This window comes from Centruroides vittatus, unplaced genomic scaffold (genome assembly GCF_030686945.1).
Source record: "Centruroides vittatus isolate TY-2023 unplaced genomic scaffold, ASM3068694v2 contig_874, whole genome shotgun sequence".
Taxonomy (NCBI): Eukaryota; Metazoa; Arthropoda; class Arachnida; order Scorpiones; family Buthidae; genus Centruroides; species Centruroides vittatus.
Window position 1 is genome coordinate 2,532,982 of NW_027122566.1, and position 23,329 is coordinate 2,556,310.

Here is a 23,329-nt window from a genome sequence, read left to right on the forward strand (position 1 = left end):
ACCATTTAATATTAAAAACTTTTTATACAATTGAGATTAAATAGAGATATTGTTATAATTAATAAGACTATATATGATTTGTCGGTTAGATTTATCTATGGTATACAAAATGGCGGCTCGTCTCTAATTCCAGCAAACAAGAAGGGAAACAATGGGGACCCGTTCTAACCTAACCTATTCTAATAATTTTGTTGATAATAATTATGGTAATTTATTAGAATAGGTTAGGTTAGGTTAGAACGTGGGTCCCCATTGTTTCTTTTCTTCTGTTTGCTGGAATTAGAGACGAGCCGCCATTTTGTATACCATAGGTAAATTTAACCGATTTGTCTAATGATAATTGTTATAGATGTAACAATACAAATTCTAAACTTCAGATTTCTTGTTTGTAATGAAGCTAATGAACTACAGTGTAGATACAACTTCCTTAAATTGGAAAGTATTAAAGATGAAAAGCTTTTGTATACTGTACATGATTAATTTCTTATTTCCCTACTATGTCTTAAAAAATATATGGGAAAATATTGTAATTGTTAATACTCTAATTTACAGATAACTGTAGAGGTTACTTCCGTTTATAACTGAAATTAAATTGCATAAGACCAAATTAGCATTAATTTTTATACAGCAGAGCGTCGATAAGTGGAACGTCGGTAAGTGGAACGATTTTCAGTCGGACTGTGTCGTGCTGAATCGAATGTTTTTGATACTAAATTTACTTCTAAAGTATAATTTTCATGTTTTTTTTATATTCTTCAATATATTTATTTTGTTTGTACAAAATGCAGAAATAATTTTTAACGATACGATAGCCTCGATGATTATTATAAAAATTTTCGTTAGGCTTAAAATCGACGAAAATTCAACACGAAGCGACACGCAACGGAGAAAAATTTGAACATCGGACAGGTTAATGTATTTTTTCGTACAAAGTCGGAAACTGGAACAAATCATTAACTGGAAGGACCCCAGTCCCCAATTGGTTCCACTTTTCGACGCTCTACTGTATTTAGAAAATGTAAAAGAAACTGTTGTGGCATTTTTATAACTAATAATTCTTATAAATATTGTATTATCCCCGATGTAACGGGAAACTAATCCTTTATACAATAAAAATTGAATGATTGATTGATATAATCTTATATCTCATTTAACGCAAAATTTATACTTTTATTCACTTAATTAAATTAAAATAATTATTTAGATTAATCGTAAAATATATGAAAAATTTAATTCCTGAAATTTCTTTTTTATAGTATGCGATAGGAAATTGTTTTCAGAAATTGTGGTCATATATATTAAAATTATTTTAGGCAATCATATATATTTAAATAAAGCAAAATAAAGAAAACAATTTAAAGTTTATTATTATATAAATTCATACTTTTTATCTTTAAATATGTCAGCTTAATATACAAAAAATACTACAAAAATTAATCTCGTAACAATACCAAATACTTATCCTTTTGCATAAGATTATTCAGGATTTTCAGTTAAAAATTTTTTCTTCTGTTTCAAGTTATATAGTTATAATCTATATTATTAATTATATCTAATTTTACTTATACAATCAATTTATTTATTTATTATAATTTGAAAAATCAAACAAAAAATATGAATTTTTAATTATTTATTTAGGGATATGTTCGCTTTTATTTTCATGGAGAAAGAAACAGAAAAAGTGAAGAAACGAATACTAAAAAGATCATTTTACTTAAGAAATTATTTTGAATTTGCATAAAATATTCAGATCTATTCAAACTTACAAAGTGTTGACATTATCCAAAGTGAACATTTTAATATTGATATACAAACTTTAAAATCACTGTTATATTTATCTGTATGTACTGTGCAAGATGCTTAATTATACTGTATCAGTTTTTATATTAAAAAAAATTTATATAATAATTTTTTTAGTTTTATTTGTCTTAAATTATATTAGAAAAAATTTAAAAAGTTATAAAATTATATCTCTATAATAATTGACTTTGAAACTGTTTCTATAATTATAAGCTATCTTATAAGCTAAAGTAAAATTTATCCGAAAAATATTTTTAATTAGCCTGTATAACATACTTTTTAAAGAAATATTTATATTTTTTTAATAGGCGTTAACTTTATTTATATAAATATGATATGATTGATTAAATAAATCACTCGTATCTTTTAATATTAAAACTATATCTAACAATTTTGATCATGTAGGCCTAATGCTAATTTGTTCAAATTCTTACTTTTAAGTTAATATTATTTAAATTTTTTGCAATTTTTCGATGAATTTTTCATTTTTCCTATAGGAAATCTTATAAATTATATTTATATGCCCTTAAATGAATAGGGATAAATAGTAATTTTATAATTTTAATTGCATTAAAGGCAAATGTTATCGATCATTAACATAAATTATCGATTTATTTATGCAGATTCTAAGAATTTGCCTCTATAAAATTTGTGGGCATATCTCTTTATGAAAGGTTAATTGCATAAACATAAAAAATATTTAAGTAACGATAAAAAATTTAAATAATTGATAGATTTATAGAATATTCTTACACAAATATCGATAATAAGCTGTCAAAATAGCTTATAGTTTTAAAGTTGAGCTAAGTGACGGATTTGATCATGAGCAATCCTACTCATTGCAAAGCCTTATCACTCTAATTTAGAAAGACCAAAATAATTAATTTCTATTAAAATTATATAATTTTAACATTTGGCTGAATATTTAATAATTAAAATCATTTAAATAATTGTAATTTTTTATGTTTATAAGCATTTTACACATTATTAGCGAAGAGTGACCTTACACCAAACATCAACTTTATTTATATAAATATATAGAACACGAAAAGTGATCATTGTTTGGACACTTTTTAAAATTCTTATAAAATAAAGTTTCTGAAAAATGGCGGTCGTTTAGAAGTGTCCATTGTTGGAAGGTGTTTTTTATTGGAGGTTCGGCTGTAGTAGATGATAGAGATTGTTAAAAATAAAGTTATTTAGTTATAATAAGATTTGTATATGCATTTAGAATATTTAAAAATTTAAATGTACACGGTTTTCTTATTACCTGAATAAAAATAAAATTAATTCTTTTTCTATTTGATTTGTTGAATAATTTTTCTGAATAAATAAGTTTAAAATTTAATTTTTATTTATTTTCTGATTTAAGTGTAAATGAAAGCTATTATTATGGCAAGAAACTTAAGTTATGACAGGATTTTTAAAGTAAATTATAAGGTAGATTATATGTAATTGAACAAAACATTGTGTAACAAAAAATAGTTGCTAACTTTTTCAGTCTTTTTAAAATACTGAATAAACTTAATTTGTTGAAGAATATAGAATAAGTCGCAAAAAACATGTTAAAATCGATTTATAATCTGACATTGGTAGACTTATGCAAAAAAAGAGGAGAAAAATAAATTGTGAAACTTCCTTTTCTAATTTGCTTAACAAAAAGAAAATCCTCCAGAGAGTTTATTTCTTTATAATTTATTCCGAAAAATACGTAACTTATTGTAATATTTTTTTATAGATTTGGTATATAATGAAAAAAGAAATTAAGATATTATTTTAAAATTATTTCTAGTTACATTCATTATTAATAAATGTACAGTACCTTAAAATGCGCAGTTAAAATACAGTAAAACTTAATTAAAAGATTTGTTTCGATTGAAATGCTGTTTTTTTTATTATTTACATTTCTTATTGACGTGTTTTCTCTTTTATCTAGAAAAATTCTAGGAATATTTTTATGGAGCAATCGATAAACTGAAACAATTTAATTTATGGCTTATAAGCGTAATTAGGACACACGACATATTCTTTACTTCCATTTAATGGTTAATTTTCGTTAACTTATGAACATATCTGCATGAATATAATGATGTAAAGGCTTTTGTGCTATTTTGAATGATTCTTTACGGTTTAGTTACATTATAATAATCAAATTAATTAAAAATTTTTCATTATAAACAACAATTGGCTCTATATCAAATCAGCTAAATATATGTAAACTAGTCGATTATGATTTTAAAAAAGTAAAAATTTATAATGGATATTATCTGTGTACAGTACATTTCACCTTTAGAAATTCTTTTAAATATTGTTTTTAGATAAATATTTAAGTTATGAGAAAGTAAAATGCTCTATATCAATCTAATCTACTAGATAATATACGCTACATTAGCGTGACTTTGCATTAAATAAGTGCTTTGGAATTGAAAAAAAGAAAATCCATTAAATACTCGTCCTTTTTAACCTTTAAAACTAAAAATACATGGTTTAAATATTGTAATTGTTATGTTTCGTGTTAACTTTTTTTCTATATTTATCGATTAAACTCATATATATTTTACTTATTAAATAATTCATGAAACAAATCAGTGATATAACTGGCTCCCATTTAGTGATAAATCACGTCTGCCCATCACACAAATATGACGTCACCTGCAGCTGTCACATTATACTCAAATTTAATATTGGCAACAATGGTATCAATTGTACGGTGTCGTCAACAATCGAATAAACAAGCTCGTTTCTAATGGCAGGAAAGTAAACACGACTGAAACAGTTTGGAAGTATTTTTGTTTTAACCGCCAATTATCATATTAAATTATCAGATTTGCAGACATCACCACCCCCTCCCGTTTGCGTCATCAGAAAGAGAGGGAAGCGTGTAATTGATTAAAGAATGGCGTAAAATGGACGAAGACTTCGATCGATTTAATGGGAGGGTCGTTCGCTGCTGACTCTAGACTTGTTCCGACCACCCCCTGTCGACTCAAGCCCATTGTACAACTCACGTTGGTTATATATTTAACACCGACTTCTAAATCTATAAAACTCGTAAAATAGAGAGTATTTTGCTTTGTATAATGCTTATAACTCTTTTTACAATGTTTTTTTCCATAAAAAACTGGTAAGATTGATATTAAGAATTCATTCACAAACTGATTACATTATTTAAAAACCAAACTCTCCAGCAATACCCCTGACTAAGAAATTATGAGCAAGAGTTAATTGTAACGTGGAAATTTTTGTAACATTTCAAATGGTAATAAAACAGCTTAAAGTCCAAAAGTAAAATTTCAGTTGAAGCGGAAACTCGATTTTGTAATATGACGTCACTTGCAGCACGTGATTGTTCCTAATCCCCCCGTTATGATCCCGATTAAAGTGATTTATCGAGATTGACTTTAAATATTGATGACAACCTTAAAGGATCAAAATCGGTTTAAACGTATAGAGTTACTTGATTGGATTGAGTATTAAAATTATGTTTGGAAACGTAATTTTGACGTTTGAAAATATATTTTTAAATGCCGTAAATCTGATTTAATAATGTATAAAATTGTTTAATTATAAAACTGAATTATAGATACTGAAAATGTGGATAGAAGTTAATACATAAAGATTAAAATATTATTATTAATTTATTTATTTGTAAATGTAAATAATGCTTTAAATTTTTTAAAATTTGATATTTTTGTGTGTTTTTTAAAAAGAATATTTTGAAATATGTTAATCATTGAAATGATAATTTAAAAGAGATAATTAGATATAATAAAAAACAGGATATACAAAACATTGTGGATTAAAATAATGTTAACACATTAATTTCTTGGAGGCATTTTATTTAAACTAATTAACTAAATTATAAAGCTAAATAATATGAGAAAAATTTAAGATAATAATAATAATAATAAAATAAATATCAAAAGCATTTATAATTTAAATGTCCTATTGAATAGTTTTATTTTTGAACTTTTATGAAATGATTCAAAACATTATTATTTATTTATAATACCATCTTTCTAAGATATTAATAATATAATAAAAATTAAATATATTTTTCATTTCGAATAAAAATCTTTAAAATAAAATAAGTAAAGGTATTTCATTTACTTTTCATGATTATTACTTGAACAAAATTATTGTAGTAAGTAAAATAAGTGATTTTCTTTTATTATTTTAACATATAAAAAAAATAAATTTATGCCTATATAAAATGGTTGCATTTATTCATTTTATAATCTTTTAAAGTATTCAATTTCATAACTTTAACTTTTTTATGTACAATATGCATTCGTTTTGTTAGAATAGTGTACACTTTTATGTACACTATTCTAAAGACGTCAAAATTTAAACAATTTAGTGTACAATTTGACGTCTTTTTTTGTAATGGAAAAGCGTTAAAATGACGTCAAGTTGACATAAAAGTACATTATTTTGACAAGACGAATACATCACAATATTTTCATATACATGTATATAGCCCTACATGTTTATACAATGAAGAATATAGCTTGTTATTTTTTTAAAATTTAAAGCCATTTATTTTAAACATTAATTTATTTTCTAAAATTTCGTAAACATTTTAAAAATTAAAAGCAAATTTTCTTACATTTTAATTTATTTTTTGTTTTACATTTACCGATTTTAAATTAACAGATTATTAACTAACCTGTAAAAAAATGTTTATATATTGTTAAATTTACTTATAATTACTGTTATGTATATTATATATTCACGACGACAATTTTATTCCAGTAATAATCATGAAAAGTAAATCAAATACTGTATATTTACTTATTTTATTTTAAAATCTTTATGTGAAAACAAAAATATATTTAATTTAATTACGTTATTAATACATGATACAGAAAACCTGTACTTAGCCCAACTCTTGAACAAAAATGCTATTGTTTAATCAAACATATTAATACTATTATGTTTTTACTTGCTAAAGCCAAGCAGCTTTTGCATATATTCATGTTGAATATTTTAATGATTAACTTCTTCTGAACTGATACATAAAAGTTTGCATTCTAATTTTACCTCTTTTTTTTTCTTTTTTAAACCAAAATACAATTAAAAAATGGCTCCGAGTGCCAAAAGGCACTGTACAGTACGTGATGACTTAAATACACTAAATACTTTCTCCCGAGGTGAGCCTTATATGCCGTAAAAAATGGTAAATAACAATTTTTGAATGTGGCACGGCACATTCGAACCTATAATTAAATTTCCGCGAAAAAATCGCATGATTTAAAGTTGTGTTTGTAAGCATCCCATTAACCTACTTTTTTGTCTATATCTTTTGTAAATTAAATAAAACTATTGTTGTTCCTTAAGCAGCAGGTTACAAAAATTGTTATTTAAATTAATAATGTTCATTTACACAAGAAAAGCAATTAACATTAAGTCTTGATTTGCTTTTTGAAAGCGGCATAATAATTGCCCTTAGAAACCTGCCTAATGTCCAACTATTTCTAGTTAAAATAATTTGAATTAAATAGGGATAATTATAGATACATTTCTGATTTAAAGAAAACTTTATTTTAAATGAAATAACCCGGCGTTTTGCACATATAATTTTGCTTATGGATATATATTTTCTACTACATTACGTATATACGTTTATTTATCATAACAATAAAAATAAAAACTCGTATAATCAATTTAAAAAGGTTTTAATTTTGACACGTATACTTATTGTTCTTTGGGTTTCTTTCGAAAATACCGTATTTACTCACATATAAGACGAGGTTTTTATTCATTTTTCGCTGCTTCAAAAACCTAGGTCATCCCATACGTGCGAGCGAAGGATTCTTTTCGTTTTTGTATAATTTTTATAAACTGTGTATTCGCATTTTTTACCGGATTCTCACCTTCTGGTGTTCAGACAAAAGTATTTTATCTGGGTCGTTTGAATCGTTCTTGTGTATTGTCAGGAGTACAGATGAATAGCAATAGGAAAAGCAAAATTTTTGAATTGAATTCCAAAATTACATGGGAGTCCGATAAAAATTTTAATTCATTCCCACGTGAAAACAGATGATTATTTGGAAATCAGAATCCGAAGATACTCGTAAGTGTAATCGACGAAGAGTGAATTCCACTGTTAAAAATTGGAAAAAAGGTTCCCGATTGTCCAGCTTTACGTGAACAAATTATGTTGTCGATTTTACAAGATTTGTCCTTAAAGTTTAAAATGCCAGTAATTTTTGCGAGACAATGTGTTTATTTACGTGCACTTGATATTTTATTTGTGATTAAACGAAATAAAATTAGAATTGTATTAATAAATCTAATTTTCTTTATTTTGATCTTTAAAGTCACACCTCGTCCTATATGCGAGATCGTCTTACATTCGAGTAAATACAATAATTTATTTAATAACCTTCAAAAATTTTCGTGGTAAATCGGTTGAAAATCACTGGTTTACGCTAATATCTGTAAAAGAAATAATAGACACTAAGAACTGAGAGAGCTAATAGACCTGAAAGTCACAAATATAAAACCATAAGAAAACATAAAAAATAACATAGAAATAAAAGCTATAAAACGAAAATAATTAATTTTTATATAATTACCAAAAAAATTTAATATACATCATTAATTTTTTTAATATAAAATACTTAATTTTGAAACCTCTTTTATATACGAAGCCAGAACCAAATGACCTTTTGCTGGGTTTTTTATCTGTGAGTATTATATATATATATATATTATATTTCTTACTTTAATCGATTTTTTAAGGTTTAACTGGATGGCTTTTAACTTTGAAATTCATATCTCAAGTATCAGAAGAGCTTAAATATATAAAAATTCCATCCGAGAAAGATCGTGACTCACGGATTGGAGGATATTATATTAAAATGTATAACAATATAATGTAATAATTACAATTATTACAATATTTTGTAAGTTTTAAACATTCAATTTGTACAATTACAAAATATTTTTCTTCCATTATTCAATATTGAATGCAGGTTGATTATTAATTACATACAGTAAAACTTGTGTAAACTGGAATCATACATATTGAATCTTTTTTCTCCATTTTGATAGATCTCCAGTTTATTCGGATTCCGTTTTAGACAGGTTTTACCGTATTTATAGATTGTAATATTATTGTTAATCTGTTAAATTTTACAAATAAAAGTTTAATATTCATAATGGTAGTTTTAATTTTAAACTATACGTATGCGTACGAATCAGAGGAACAGGGAAAACTCTTCTCCCAAATCCGGGAAAAACACGGGGGAACAACCAAATTCGTGTTTTTATTGGTGCAAAATTTCAAGAAACCAACCGCTTTGTCCCTCTAAACATGTCTACAATTTGATATTTACATACAAAATTGTATGTAAATACGGTAAAACCTGTGTAAACTTGACTCTCACGGTATCCGAATATATTTTTCGGTTTGGCATGTTTCCGTTTTGAACAGGTTGTAAATTAGAGAGAATCACACATAAAATGTTTCGGATTCATGTCAGTTTTTTTCGGTTTTTAAAGTAAAAAAAATCTAACTAAATATTTTATAGTAAATATATTTGGGGAATAAACGACAGTTAAATGAATGGTTTATAAAAATAAAAATGGATCGAATTAATAAGTGAAATAACGGACGGTTGACTTTGATATTATTTTATCAACAGATGTTATTTCAGTTGAATTTATTTTTATAACTTTTTACCGAAAAATGTAGCACAAGATATTACGACTTTATCTATATTTCTGCGCGGAAATATTGGATCATCATCCGGCAGAAAGGTATAAAAACATCTTCAACTCCACATCACTCATATCGCACCATTCACTCAATTCCTGTTTTCTTACATTAAAAAAGAAATTGCATTTAGAACTTACAAAAATAAATTTGTCGATAATAAAATCAGACTTTTTCTTGCCTAAATTACATGCAGATGCTGAGAATTAAATAATTAGAATATGTTGATAAAAACCTGTTTAAACAGAAAGAAAGTCTTTTGAACAGAACAATGTTTTAAAAACAACCTGTTCAAAACGAAAACTTGCCAAACCGGAAAAAATATTCGGTATCGTTTAACACAGATTTTACTGTAATCATTTTAATTAAAATATAATAAAAAAACAATCTTAAATTGTTTTAATTAATAACGATTTAATGTAAAATCAAATAATCTTAATGAAATTAAATTTTACAGAAAAGAAGCATTAATCCTATTTGAAGACATGAAAAAAAAACTGAATATTTATCTATTTTTTGTAGTACAAATTGAATTATTCCTTTCTACAATTCAGTGTAGATATTGGATTACTGACTTGGCTTTTCAATAGCAAACTATATTCAGACGAGAAGAATATTAACTAAATTGAAATGTAATGCAAGAAATTGAACATGAAATACTTTTATTGAAGAAATTCCTTTCCAAAAAAGAAAAAAAATCAAAGATAAAAAAATACTTTTGTTTTGAATACCAAATTAAGTCAAATTATATTTATCTTTATTCATTAATTTAATTTGTATAATGGGATTTATTATTATTTTTATGTGAATATAATAAGAAATAAATTAATCTATCAAAATAGAGGATTAAACATAAAGGAAATAATTTTTTTTCAATTTATAATTCATATAATTTATTTCGGAATTTAAAAAAAAAATAAATAATTTTTAAATTAATAAGAATATACTAAAAATATTCAGCGCAAAATTATTATTAAATATTATATATTTATTAATTTATAAATTATTATAGCTTATCTATGATTTTATTTTTAAGCTTTAAAAATTATTATTAAAAATCAAAATATAATATAAATATTTTTATTTAAACTGATGTTTAACACATTTAAGATTAAAATATGCCTATGAATTATTAATTATAATTATTTTCCCTGTTTAAATTTTGTATATTCAAGATGATATAATTTATTTAAGTTGGATTTCATACCAAAAGTTTAAAGAATTATTTATTTATTTTCGAAAAATAATAAATTATAATCATTATTAACATTAAAGAGGCTATTTAGTATGGGTTATATATATTTTTAGAATTCGAATTTCTGTTCTTAATGAGCAGACTACTGTACATTCTTTAAGTACAATATATTAAAACATTTATAACAGTGAAGTCAGATCAATGACACACCAGAAAATCTGAAAAATTCTAATAATTTTTCTTTAAATTGTATCAAAAATAAAATAAAGTTTAATTTAAGAAATTGTTTATTTTACTTTATTTTACTCGTGTTAATTTTAAAATATAAAATGTTAATTGAATGAGTTTCAATGCAAGTCTACGTGAAAGAATTTATTAATATACCGCACTGTACGAAAGGTCGTTAAAGAAAATAAACGAGAAGGGAATAAAACGATCCGTATGGATAACGAAACAATTAAAAGTTCTGTATAATAAAGGAAACACTAAAAGATAAAATGGAAGAATGTCTTCCTGTCTTGTCCTTTTTCTTATACCTTCGTCCTTCTACTGGTCGCGTGGATAAAACTACTGAACACTGGTAATAGTTGGTCGCGGGTTCACACGTGGAGTTTTCCAGGTTTCCTTCACACGTGTAATATCTAAATAGGGGCCATTTTCGTATAAAAGTCCTCCAGGGAGCATTTCCCTTGGTAGATCTCTCTCGTGTTACGTTGCCTTATTTCATTAATCTAATCCAACCTTACACTTTCGAAGCGCAATAAAGTCATAAGGCGAAGTTGACATTCTCTGTCACAGTATGTAAAACTTGTTAAAATCGTTCCTCTGAAAGTGGCAGAATGTAAAAATATATTATTAGTAAAAATAAAAAGGTATAAGGGGAAAAAAACAAGATACGTAATGGATATTAAACACTGTTGCTCCAACAGAAATACGGTTAATTAATAAAACGTATAATTTATATTTATAAAATAAATGGAAAAATAATAATTAATAACCACTGAAAAGTTTAAAAATAAATAAATATCAAAAGTACACCGGAACTTCAAAGACATTACGTTGGATTTATACGATTTTGACACCCGTATAATTTTATATTTGACATCACTATTTAATTGGGATTATAAATTATTCTTTACTTTAAATTCATTTCCTTATTAGATAATAGTTTTGTTCGTAGAATAATCTCATTAATTTTACTTTTAATGAGCAATTAAACTCTTCATTTTTTAAATATCAATAGTAATATCAACTCTTCATAAAATTTATTTTCGATATTTCGATTGAATACTTTACATAATATTTAAGCATTTACGCGAAATAAAGAAAATTTTAAATTAAAAAAATTAAATACGATTTATTTTAACGGTCCTAAAATAATAGAATATTTAAGAAAAAGTATATAAATTAACTAGCTTTTAGGCCACCCTGTTTTATTTTACAATATTTTTGTCAATAATAGATCTATCGTGCGATTAAAAATATTTAAAAATTCGATATAATTTAGTGAGAATATATTTGTGTGTTAAATTTGAATAAAGTAATTTGCATTTTATTAAAACGAACCACTCTAAGTTATAACACAAACCACATGTAATTTTAAAGTTGAATTTTAATCTGTACGATCTAAATTCACTAAAAATATTGTAAAACAAATATAAATTTCCATGGAAAAAAAAAAAAAATGTTTTTTTCCTCCTATCTTTTGAATTGTAGATAGTAGAGTTAATGCTATCTAAAATTGTAAAATTTACCTTTTATATTTACGTAAAACACGGGATTAACGTTGTGTTTCAGTTAATAAATAATACAAGAGATAAACCCATTCACCGATAAACGTTTTACTGTGACATATACACAAACATTTCAACAGTATACATATTTTTTCCACTTTTGTAAAGATAAAACTACTATACAATTCCATTTCAAATAAAATATACATTGTTTAAAAATCTCTCAAATAAAAACCCTATTACGGCAGTACTATTCTAATGATACATGTGACTTGATATATTTCTTTATCCCACAAACTCTTTATTGGATTTAAACTACTTCATTTAAAAGACTCATTTTCTTTTCTTTTCACTAAAATATAATTGAGCCAGTTTCATATTGAATTTAAATCCTTCGACTGATTTGTTTTTCTTTGGTAAGGATGCAATAGATCAAAGTTCCATAAAGTTCTATTGTTCCTATTACCAAGTAAAGTTCATCTAATATATTGATATTGCTATCCATTTACACAAACAGGAACAGGTTTGAATGAAAAATGATTAATGGTGCTGCATTTAAAATACCAGACATAATCATACTTCGGAGTGATGTTTACAATAAAAAGAAATTTTTAAAATAGAACATTCCATATATAATTCAGGGATTCAAAATATATAATAGTAAAAGAAAAAATATATAAAAATATTTTTTAAATTAAAAACGAGTAATTTAAGATAATAATACATTCTCTATTGAACATAATATGAATTAAAATTTCACATATATTGAGAAGACATAAAATTCTCATCAAAAATAGAAATTCTTAATAATTTAATTTTACAAATGTAATATCGGGTTGGCCGGTTTTCTTTGAAATAGTCTCTTTTAAGTCTCATCTTAGATAAATGGAATTTTGATTAAAAAAAGAGTTTCTGTTATCTTTCTTTCACATTTTTCATAATGATTGTTACAGTTTAATTTCCTAAAACAAAAGGCAAATATCTCTAAGGCCTTTCAAGCATTCATCATCTATTTTATCCACGTGATTTCAATGATATGTCTAAAATCGTTTTATAAATATAAATGAAGATTATTATTATTATTATTATTATTATTACAGAATCGTTCATTTTACATTTTCAATATTTTCTTCAATAATTAAGTTTGATTCATTTATAGTTTGGTCCTCTCGTAAAACGATGAAAACCCCTGGCATAACCCGCATCATCAAAATCTATTTTGAATGCCATAGTTAAAAATAAATCTCTCTTAAATCTTTACTTACTCTAAAAACAATTCTAAATATTTACTTCCATTCTAAACATTGGAAACGTCGTGAATGCAGTCAAAATCATATTTCTCGTTATTCAAAGGAACATATATTTTTTAAGACATTTTTTTTCAACAAGTTATATGATTTTTTAAAACATAACATGAGGTATTTTTCTGTGAAAAATGATTCTTTTAACATTCTATATAACAACCTTTGATTGAGATTAGCATGAATCAGTTCCCAACAGGCTGGCATATATTTTCTTTTAAATAAAAAAGTTATTTTACAACGTATGTTTATAAATAAAATATCTAATCAACAATATTAACATTGCTGTACATATTTACAATTAAAATGATTGATATATATATGTATATGTATATATATATATATTATTTAAATGTTCATCTTTTATCACATTAAATTCATTTCACCCTTCAAAATAATTTCAATTATGAAATTAATCCAAACAAAAACCAAGAAATAAAACACTCCTCCATTATGGATGTACTTTTTCTCAATCTTGATCTCCTAATATACATTGATAACAGTGAGATAATATCTAAAACTGCCTGCATATTGATGATTTCGATCAGAAGTGGGATCAGACATCATCTTCCGGTTCTGTCTCTTTAATACAAAACAGGCACTTTTCTAAATCTGTAACTTTATGAGGGATAACTCCATAAAAATCACGAAGATCCTCTGCTGGGAACCACGCTGGTTCTTCATCTGGTAGCAAACGAATGCCAAATACTTGTAATAATGCCACCAAAGGTATCCAAATGGCAGCCATTAATATCAAAATTGCAATCATAATGTTTGCCCAAGTTGGCCATTCTTTAGTAACTGTTGTTGCCTGAAGATTAAAAAGAAAAAAAATTCAAATATTTACAAATGTCTTAATGATATGAACTTAAAGAAGTAATGTAGAGGTGTAGTATATTACCGTTTCCTTATCCCATGCTTCATAAGTGATATCACCAGTTGCAATTTTTGAAAAACTAGCAATCAGTATAGTAATCATGGTAATCGGTGCCAAATACCGCCAACAAAATAACCAATAATAACTTGGTCTGTTACCAGTCATCAGTTCTATATCGTCACTAAATCTAAACGCAGAATAATTCAATTAATAAAATTATTTAAATACTTAATTTCTGAAATTTTTTAAACCATTTTTTACCTTTTCAATCCGTAGACGTATGCTATCGCTATGCATTCAAATAATGCCACAATTAAAAGAGGAAAATTGCCGCTGAAATTATCGAAGAGTGTAAAAACATAATTTCCAGCTCCGTGTGCAAATATAAGGGACAGGAAAAAACACAATAAACAAATTCCACCTGAAAAATATTATAATTTAATTGCAAATTATTTATATATTTAGATGCTTTTTTAAAATATATTATGTGAAATATCGAAAAAATCTTTAGGTACTTAAAGATATTTATGTTAATTTCTACAATAATTTATTTTACTAGCGACAATAAACAATCAAAGTTGCTTTATTAAATAAATTAAAAAAATATATATAATTCATATTTCTGTAAAATAAACATTTATTATTTTAGAATAAAAGGTTTTATTTTATTGGTTTGTAGATTAATATACTGTACAATACTGTACAGGACATTGAGATGCTGATAGCAAGGATAAACTAACCTTAAAGCTCTTATACTAATTTAAAAAATTTTTATTCAACCAATATAAAAGAGGCCTTAAAAAAGTAAATGACCTTTTAGACAGGCCTGACCTCTTACTTTCTGAAAGGCCCTAATGCTGACTCGATCTTTATTTTGTTTTATTTACTTTGATCTAATGAAAGGGCAATGTCATTTGATATGGAAGGCTTACCTCAGAGGATAAATTAACAGATCTGTATGATAAATGAATTTTTAGTTGTGTTATTAAATTTTTAATTATATTATTTCTGTTTTCGTATTAAACCAACGATGAAAACTTAAAAATTAGAAAATGCAACATGATTAGATGAAGTAAGTTAAGCTTGTAACGTTGCATTTAAAGTATTAAGTTTAACTTTGCTACAGCATTTTTAAATGTATGTTTTGAAAATAAAAATATATTCAAATCTTACTTAAACCAAAAATTATACGAAAATTTTGCAATTTTTTACGTTATAATATATTACAATTATTAATACAATATACATCTGTCACAATTTGATTATAGAAAATTTTTCTATTTTAAATAATGTATTATTCTTTTATTTGTTTAAAATACACTTATTCTGCTTAATAACTTTCATTACATTAACCCATGAATTACTAAAATTAAAATTAATATCATTAAAAGGTGAAACAAATATAATAAAGACGACAATTTGCAGGTGTTTTTAAATTACAGAAATCGCTTTAATTAAACACAATTCACCATAGTTTACATTAATTTAAACAGCTTTAAATATGAATAAAGATATTAATTTTCTTGTTCATTTTTCTAACAAAAGTCTTTGAAATTATCTCATTTAATTAATTTTGCAAGAATTAGAATATTACATTATAATGTAAAACTGAAAGGTTTAAATGGTAAAATATCAACTGTTTAAATAGGCAATTTCTTAAATCTTGTGAATTATGCATATAAAAATTCATAAATGCTTTAGTTAGGTATGAAAATTTACGTTAATTTTCTTAAACCAATTATGACTTTATGGTTTTTCAATACCATAAATGCCTTAATAATTAAGGCATTTAAAGTAATTTATATACATTATCTTTCGATATAATTCCTATTATAATTTTCCTATTCAACACAATATAAAGCTTCTATTATAAATTAATGGTGTATGTTCTAAGATTTCAAAAGAGCATTTTCACTTATAAAATTTTTCTCCTGAAAGCAGTTAGTAGATGACCGGCACGACTGTATTGTTAAAGGAAAAGTATGATGTACAGGGGCAAGATACTCCTAATAATTTGAAGTGGAGAGCATATATTTTAAATTAAATAAATTAAAAATATGATTAAAAATTGCAGCCGGCATTGTGACGATGTCACAATAAATAATTGCTCGTTGTATAACAGAAAGTTTATATTGTGTTGAATAGGAAACTTACAATAAGAATTATATACAAATTACTTTTTACAAAGAATCAATTTAACAATAAGTTCCAAATGAATCAAATAGTATTAGTTTTTTCTCTTCTGTCAATATAGCTACCAATTTGGCTATTAATGAGGACTTATCACACCACAATCACACCTGAAGAGGGGTCAGAGGTACTGTACAGTATATTTGGAGTTAATTAAAACAGCAAAGACCTTTAAAGTGATCATCTTTTTGATTGTGGTCCTCATCAATAGCCGAATTGTTAGCTATATTGATATAAGAGGAAAGAATATAATAATCAAAGAAAGTGAAGCTTTTTTATAATAACTAGTATTATAATTAAATATTAATAAAAATCGATAAAACCTTAGTTTTCTATTAAGTTTAATATTTCAATTAACTGCAAATATTTTCATATTTATATTAATTGTAAAAGCTGTCATCTCGATGTTTATTCCATATTTTTGTAGGTAAAATCCAATTGAATTGGCATACTTTAATTTTCAGTGAATAATAATAATAATAATAATAATCTGTTTTTAACAATATTTTTTAAATATCTTTCTCGCTAAATTCTTATTATCTGGATTTCAAACAACTTCCGCTTCATTATTATTTCCATGCTTTAAAATTCAAGGGTGGATCCAGAAGAGATGATTGATGTAATTATCATATATTAAGTTATAATTATTTTCATCAGAAACTCTTAATTTCATGCATTCAGTTACTTTTTTAAAACTTTGTTAAAGATTTACTCTTTTAAAAATCTAATTTTACTACAAAATAATAATAATAAGAAGAAGAAAGTTAGTATAAAACAGCTCTTGCTAGAATTCCTAAATTAAACTCGTTCTTATCAAAAGATTACAAAAGAAATAAAGAGAATAATATTAAAAAAGATGAGAAATATTACACACTTTATAGTCCACACTGCACATATTAATTTAAAGTACAGTACATTTTATTAGAATATACATTAAATTAATAAGTGCAGTTTCCTCTTCACTCAGTTTTCTCTTCCTCTTCACAAAGTTTAAAACTCGTCTCAAGCGACTCTTTAAATAAACAAATCTTCTTGGATTTAATTTTTAAAATTTTTTCTTTCAAAATATTACTTATTAATGTATGAACTCCGCATTAAATATATTACACTATATGCATTCTCATAAAGTCAGAAAAGAAAAATTCGTACTCTCTATTCAGTCCTATACATAATTTAAAATGTTCCATACTAAAGTAAATACATTATATTACTAAAAAGTACTCAAACAAATTCCTGATTGAAATTTAGAAGCACTTAAGCGTATTCTTTGATATATTTTAATTTAATAAATATATAAGGACTAGCAGACATACTGTGCAATAATTAACAAGGACAAACATTAAAATAAAAAAACCTTATTAAAAGTTTGGTTATTTTAGCCTACCTACCGTTGTTATCTTTATCAAGAAGTGTCATGTCATGGGGATAAATTCAGGGGAGGAGTGTATTTTATTGTAGCCCATATTTTCGCAGGGCTTACAGAGTAAGTGGAAGTTTGGTGCAGACTGGGATGTGTACAGAGAACGGATAGGTATTTTATTTTGTATACATGGAAAAATAAATTATTTGTTATTGTTATTTTAATGGAAAACAATAAATCTGATAAATCGAAATTAATTATTGCAGTATTTTTCGTCTGATATTATAAAATCTAATAAAATTTTGTTGTAAAACTAACTTAAAAATTAAAGATAAATATCTTTTAGACTTAAAGAGATGCTATATTTATTCGATTGGTATAAGAAAAAAAATGAATTAAAATGAGAAGAATTATTTATTAGACGTTTGTTTTCATGGCGATAACCTGATACTTCCATGCAGATCCTTTAGTTCGTGCTAGGAAAGATACTTTGTACAGGCTTATAAGCACTATTATTTTTCAGTTAGTTACTGTTGTCTTCTATAGCCGCCTTATTTGTTGCAACTATTGTTAAACGAAATCTGTTTTACAATACAATATCATATTATTTTAGTTTCACGTACAGAATATTATCAATAAAACTAATGCATAATAAATAGTTTTAGCATTTCTGACGTAAGAAAACGACTATTAATAGCACTATCTGTGAGGTAATATACACTTCTATTTTGACTCAAGTAGACAGTAAATGATCTATAAGTGTTATATTTTTAGATCTGTAACTTCAAGTACTTTCTATTCTTAAAAAAGTTTTCTTTTTTGTTTTTGCTGTAAATAAATGACGAAAAATGACTTTCTAATGGAAAAATCAGTTTTACTTGACAAATTTAAACGTAAGAAATTTGTCCATTGAACTTATTTTTTCACAATAAACTAAATCTAGTTTTCAAACTATAATATCCTTAAAATGTCACTTAAACCAAAATTATTCGAACAAAATTTTTGTTAAATTAATTATTTTTCACCATTTTACAAAGACATGATGTACTATATATTGTTAATCTAAAAATAAAATAATGATAAACTTTTATGTAATCACTTCTATAATTCTATTTAGAACAAATTCAAAGACATGAAGATATAAAATAAATAAAGTTTTCCTGCTAGTTTTAGTTTAACTGTATAATTAATTGTCAATTTACATCGAGAAAACTCATATAAATTCTGTTTAGTTTTAATCTGCTTAGATTAAAACTAAATTATTCAAAAATATATAAATTCGAATATTTTAATGTTTAATTCTTACTTCATGTAATTACTATTACTACTACTACTACTACTACTACTACTACTACTAGTACTACTACTACTACTACTACTACTAGTACTACTACTACTACTACTACTACTACGTAACATTTCTCAAGAATTAATTAATAAATTTCTCAACAAATTTCGTATTTTTATACTTTCTGATCTACCCTATCTACACAATATGCTACCGAGACAATCTCTCTTCTTTTTTATTCTCTTTCTCATCCCTTTACTCATCCTACATCCTTGATTAGTCTCTATCCCTTAATAATAACTATAAGTTTTCACTATACAATACAAGATACGTTTATATTAAAAGATCCGAATAAAATAAACATTATCATATTTACCTACCTCATCTATTACCATACACCGATAATAAAATAAATGGAGATAAATGTATATCTAGTATATTTATATAAATAACAAATGTATTTAGCTGTTTACGTATTTACACAGGAGTAGACTTCATCTTTATTATTCATTATTAAGATTATTATTACTTTATTATTATAAATTATTAAATATAAAGCTGTTGCTTATTATACGTAGTGTACTGTACATATAGTAATATAAAACAATAAATTAAATTATAATAGTTTACAAGACATTAATAAGTTTATCAAAAAATTAAGATGTTATATTCTAAAAATAATAATATTATTAATTAATTTTTAAATATTAACAAGAGAATCATGCGGGTGATCTATGTAACTCCGTTCCTGGGAAAATATTTGGATAGAAATCACGTAACTTCCGGTCTATATCGGAAGTTACGTATACAGTTACTTGAACTTCCTGTTCCTGTTAAGCTTTCCATATCTGGTCTCGGTTTTCATCTGAAGCCGTTCTCGAGATTAAGGAAGGATTGACAGACAGACGGACAACAGTAGAAATTTATAGGTCTACAATATTTTTAAAATTGCAGCCCGATAAAAGTTATAATTATAATTTACAAAACATATCAAAGAAATCGATAAGTCGTCTATATTAAGATTATTAATAAAATATTTATTGTTAAATAATAAATAACTTTTTTATTGTAAATCTTATTCCGGATTAATTTTATAAACCAACCTGTTAAAAATTCTTTCCGCAAATTTGGAAATAATTTCAAGTCAACAATAGAGGTTATGACGCCTTCGAGCGTACCAAATTGAGAATCGATCCCCAAAGTAAACAGCATAAGAAAAAATAAAACTGACCAGAATGGTGCACCAGGAAATTGTATGATGGCTTCTGTGAATGCTATAAAAGCTAATCCTGTACCAGAGGCACTCTATAATTATTAATTTTTAAAAAATATATATATATTAGCAATAATTAAATAAAAATAATAGTTACAACTGGTATAATTTTAATGAATTCTTACTTTTTCTAATTCAGTCTGTAAATTACAATCCGGAAAATCATATGGCATATTTTCAGATTTATTCAATATTTTATCCACAATATAAGGTGGAATTGTAGAAGGAATAAACTGTGTTCCGTTATAAAATGATGAAAATATATCATCTCTTTCTTCTATACATTTTTTATGAGTCATATGAGCTTTAAATCCTATAAGAGAATTTTTATTAAGTTTGTTTATAAATTCGATCAAATTTGAAATTTATTTCTTAAAATGTAAGCTCGACATCATAGTTTTTATAATAAAACATTTTGTAGAATTAATATTAATCATAATATTTACTTATTTATAAATATCATCAGAAAAAGAAGGAATTTATAATTAAAAAATTCAAAAAAGTATATAATTAATTAATCAGTTAATTAATGAATAACTTTATCGGCAATCAATATATGATTATAGATCAATTTATCATAAAAAATATTAAAAAATATACAAAAAATTTAATTTATTATACATTATAACTCATTAAAATTTATCTCCAGCTTAATTGTGATAGTTAACTTTAGCATAAATATGAATTAACTGATTATAATCTAGAATCATATCCATTAAGTTGATTATTATTTACGACATAATTTAGGCTATTAATATTATTATCATAATTAGCATCATCACTATAAGATATTTAAAACAATTTTAAAACATTTAATTTCAATATTGCATTAATATCTCACTTCATAATATTAATTTTTTCTTAAGACAATTGTGTTACACATGAAGATTCTGTGTGGTAACAGACATTATCTTACAGAATCTTCATCTAATAGAAAATGCAATATTTCAAAGAATGTGATATAGAACTTTCATCCACTCGTCTCTTCAATTGTAAATGTAATTTGGCATAGATAAGAGGAGAGGATAATGGCCACATGAAAGGTTGAATTACGAGAGGATATTTCCCTATCTAGAATTATAGAAAGCGTTTAAAATGACGATATACGGGTATACTAGTATTCAATTACTTTAAATTCTATAAAGGACAATAAGAAAATAGCTAATAATTAAAATCTCCAAAGATGAAAAAGTTTAACTAAGCAGATATTTATGTATCTAATATAAAAAGAGCTTTATTAATATAATTCATTTATATTTATAAAAATCGGAATTTTAATTACATTAAGCATTTTCATGATAATATCATTCTTGTTATTACATATAAAAGGTCATTATATTTTAATATGCAATAATGAAAAAGCTGATTGATCATTTTAAAATTGAATAATATTATTAATAAAATAAATTTAAATTATAGATTATGAGCTTGGAGATGTCAAGAAAATCTTTATGAGATTTGCCACATTCTTGTCTTATTCATTAATAAACAAGAAAAATTAATGAAATTATAATCTAAATAATTAAAGCTCGGTTCGTGTATTAACATTTATTGATCTTAATTTAATCAAATTTAATTTAATCAAGTGCAATGCTTTTGTAATGAAACATTAAGAGTAGAAGCGATTCCAACAAAATTAAAAACATTATATTTAGATTCGTGTCAACGTAAGTCACTCGAATTAAATGCTCATATTAAACTGGATGCATTAAATTACTTCTAAAGTAATAATTGATTATAAGTTTTTAGTTTATGTTTATGTAATTTAATACATTAAATTTAATATAAAAATAATCTAATTAAAAGAGTTTAAAAGTTATTTATAATAGAGGCTTACCTAAAACTGAGAATACAACAATACCAGCGAACATAGATGTTCCACAGTTAGTAAGAGAAACCAATATAGCATCCCTCAAGCAGTTATTGTGTACAGGATTATAGGAAGAAAATGCTATCAGTCCACCAAAAGCGAGACCGAGAGAAAAAAATATCTGAGTTCCTGCTTCCAACCATACAACCGGATCTTGTAGTTTGGACCACTTGTAAATAAAAAGTATATTTATCAAGAAATCGGACGATTTTTAATGTTCTTTCATTGGAAAAAATAAAATAAAATTTGAAATTTGATAAATAAATTACTTTAATAGCTTGTATTATATTTGTAATATTAATTTATCTAATTGGCTGTTCTCATATTAACTAAATTATTACTTTAATGTAACCATTTTTTTATCTTGTAACATGAATTATTATAATTTATAGAGAGGAAAATAGAAGATAAATTCTTGTTTAGTTGTTTTAATAAATATTTCATTTAAATTTTGATTCTCTTGTCAATCTCACAGTTTAGAATCTTTTCATTAGATTTTAATAAATTAAAACATATTTAAAATTTTTATGTTCTGTGAGATAAAGGGCATTGAGACAATCGTTATAGAATAAAAATCCGACTTCTAACGTTATACTGTATATACGATTATTTCTTTCTCCTTTTCGCCGTCTTTCAAAATAAATAAATAAATAAAAGAAAAAAGGATTGTTTATTAAAATAAGGATGTCATTATCCTATTTTTTTCCTGTTTAAAAGGA

The 23,329-nt window shown here is 24.8% G+C and overlaps 1 protein-coding gene across 1 annotated transcript in view; it reads right to left on the reverse strand.

Annotated features, from left to right (window-relative positions):
- Positions 1-13,449: 13,449 nt before the first annotated feature.
- LOC136982911 (sodium-dependent neutral amino acid transporter B(0)AT3) overlaps positions 13,450-23,329 on the reverse strand; it is a 37,013-nt gene continuing 27,133 nt past the window's right edge. Inside the window, exons 7-12 of the mRNA XM_067279474.1 lie at positions 22,578-22,779; positions 20,866-21,053; positions 20,571-20,772; positions 14,891-15,050; positions 14,654-14,816; positions 13,450-14,563 (exon numbers count right to left, since the gene is read on the reverse strand). Coding sequence (XP_067135575.1) covers positions 14,309-14,563; positions 14,654-14,816; positions 14,891-15,050; positions 20,571-20,772; positions 20,866-21,053; positions 22,578-22,779 — 1,170 coding nt within the window. The 3' untranslated portion in view covers positions 13,450-14,308. The remainder of the gene's footprint in view (positions 14,564-14,653; positions 14,817-14,890; positions 15,051-20,570; positions 20,773-20,865; positions 21,054-22,577; positions 22,780-23,329) is intronic.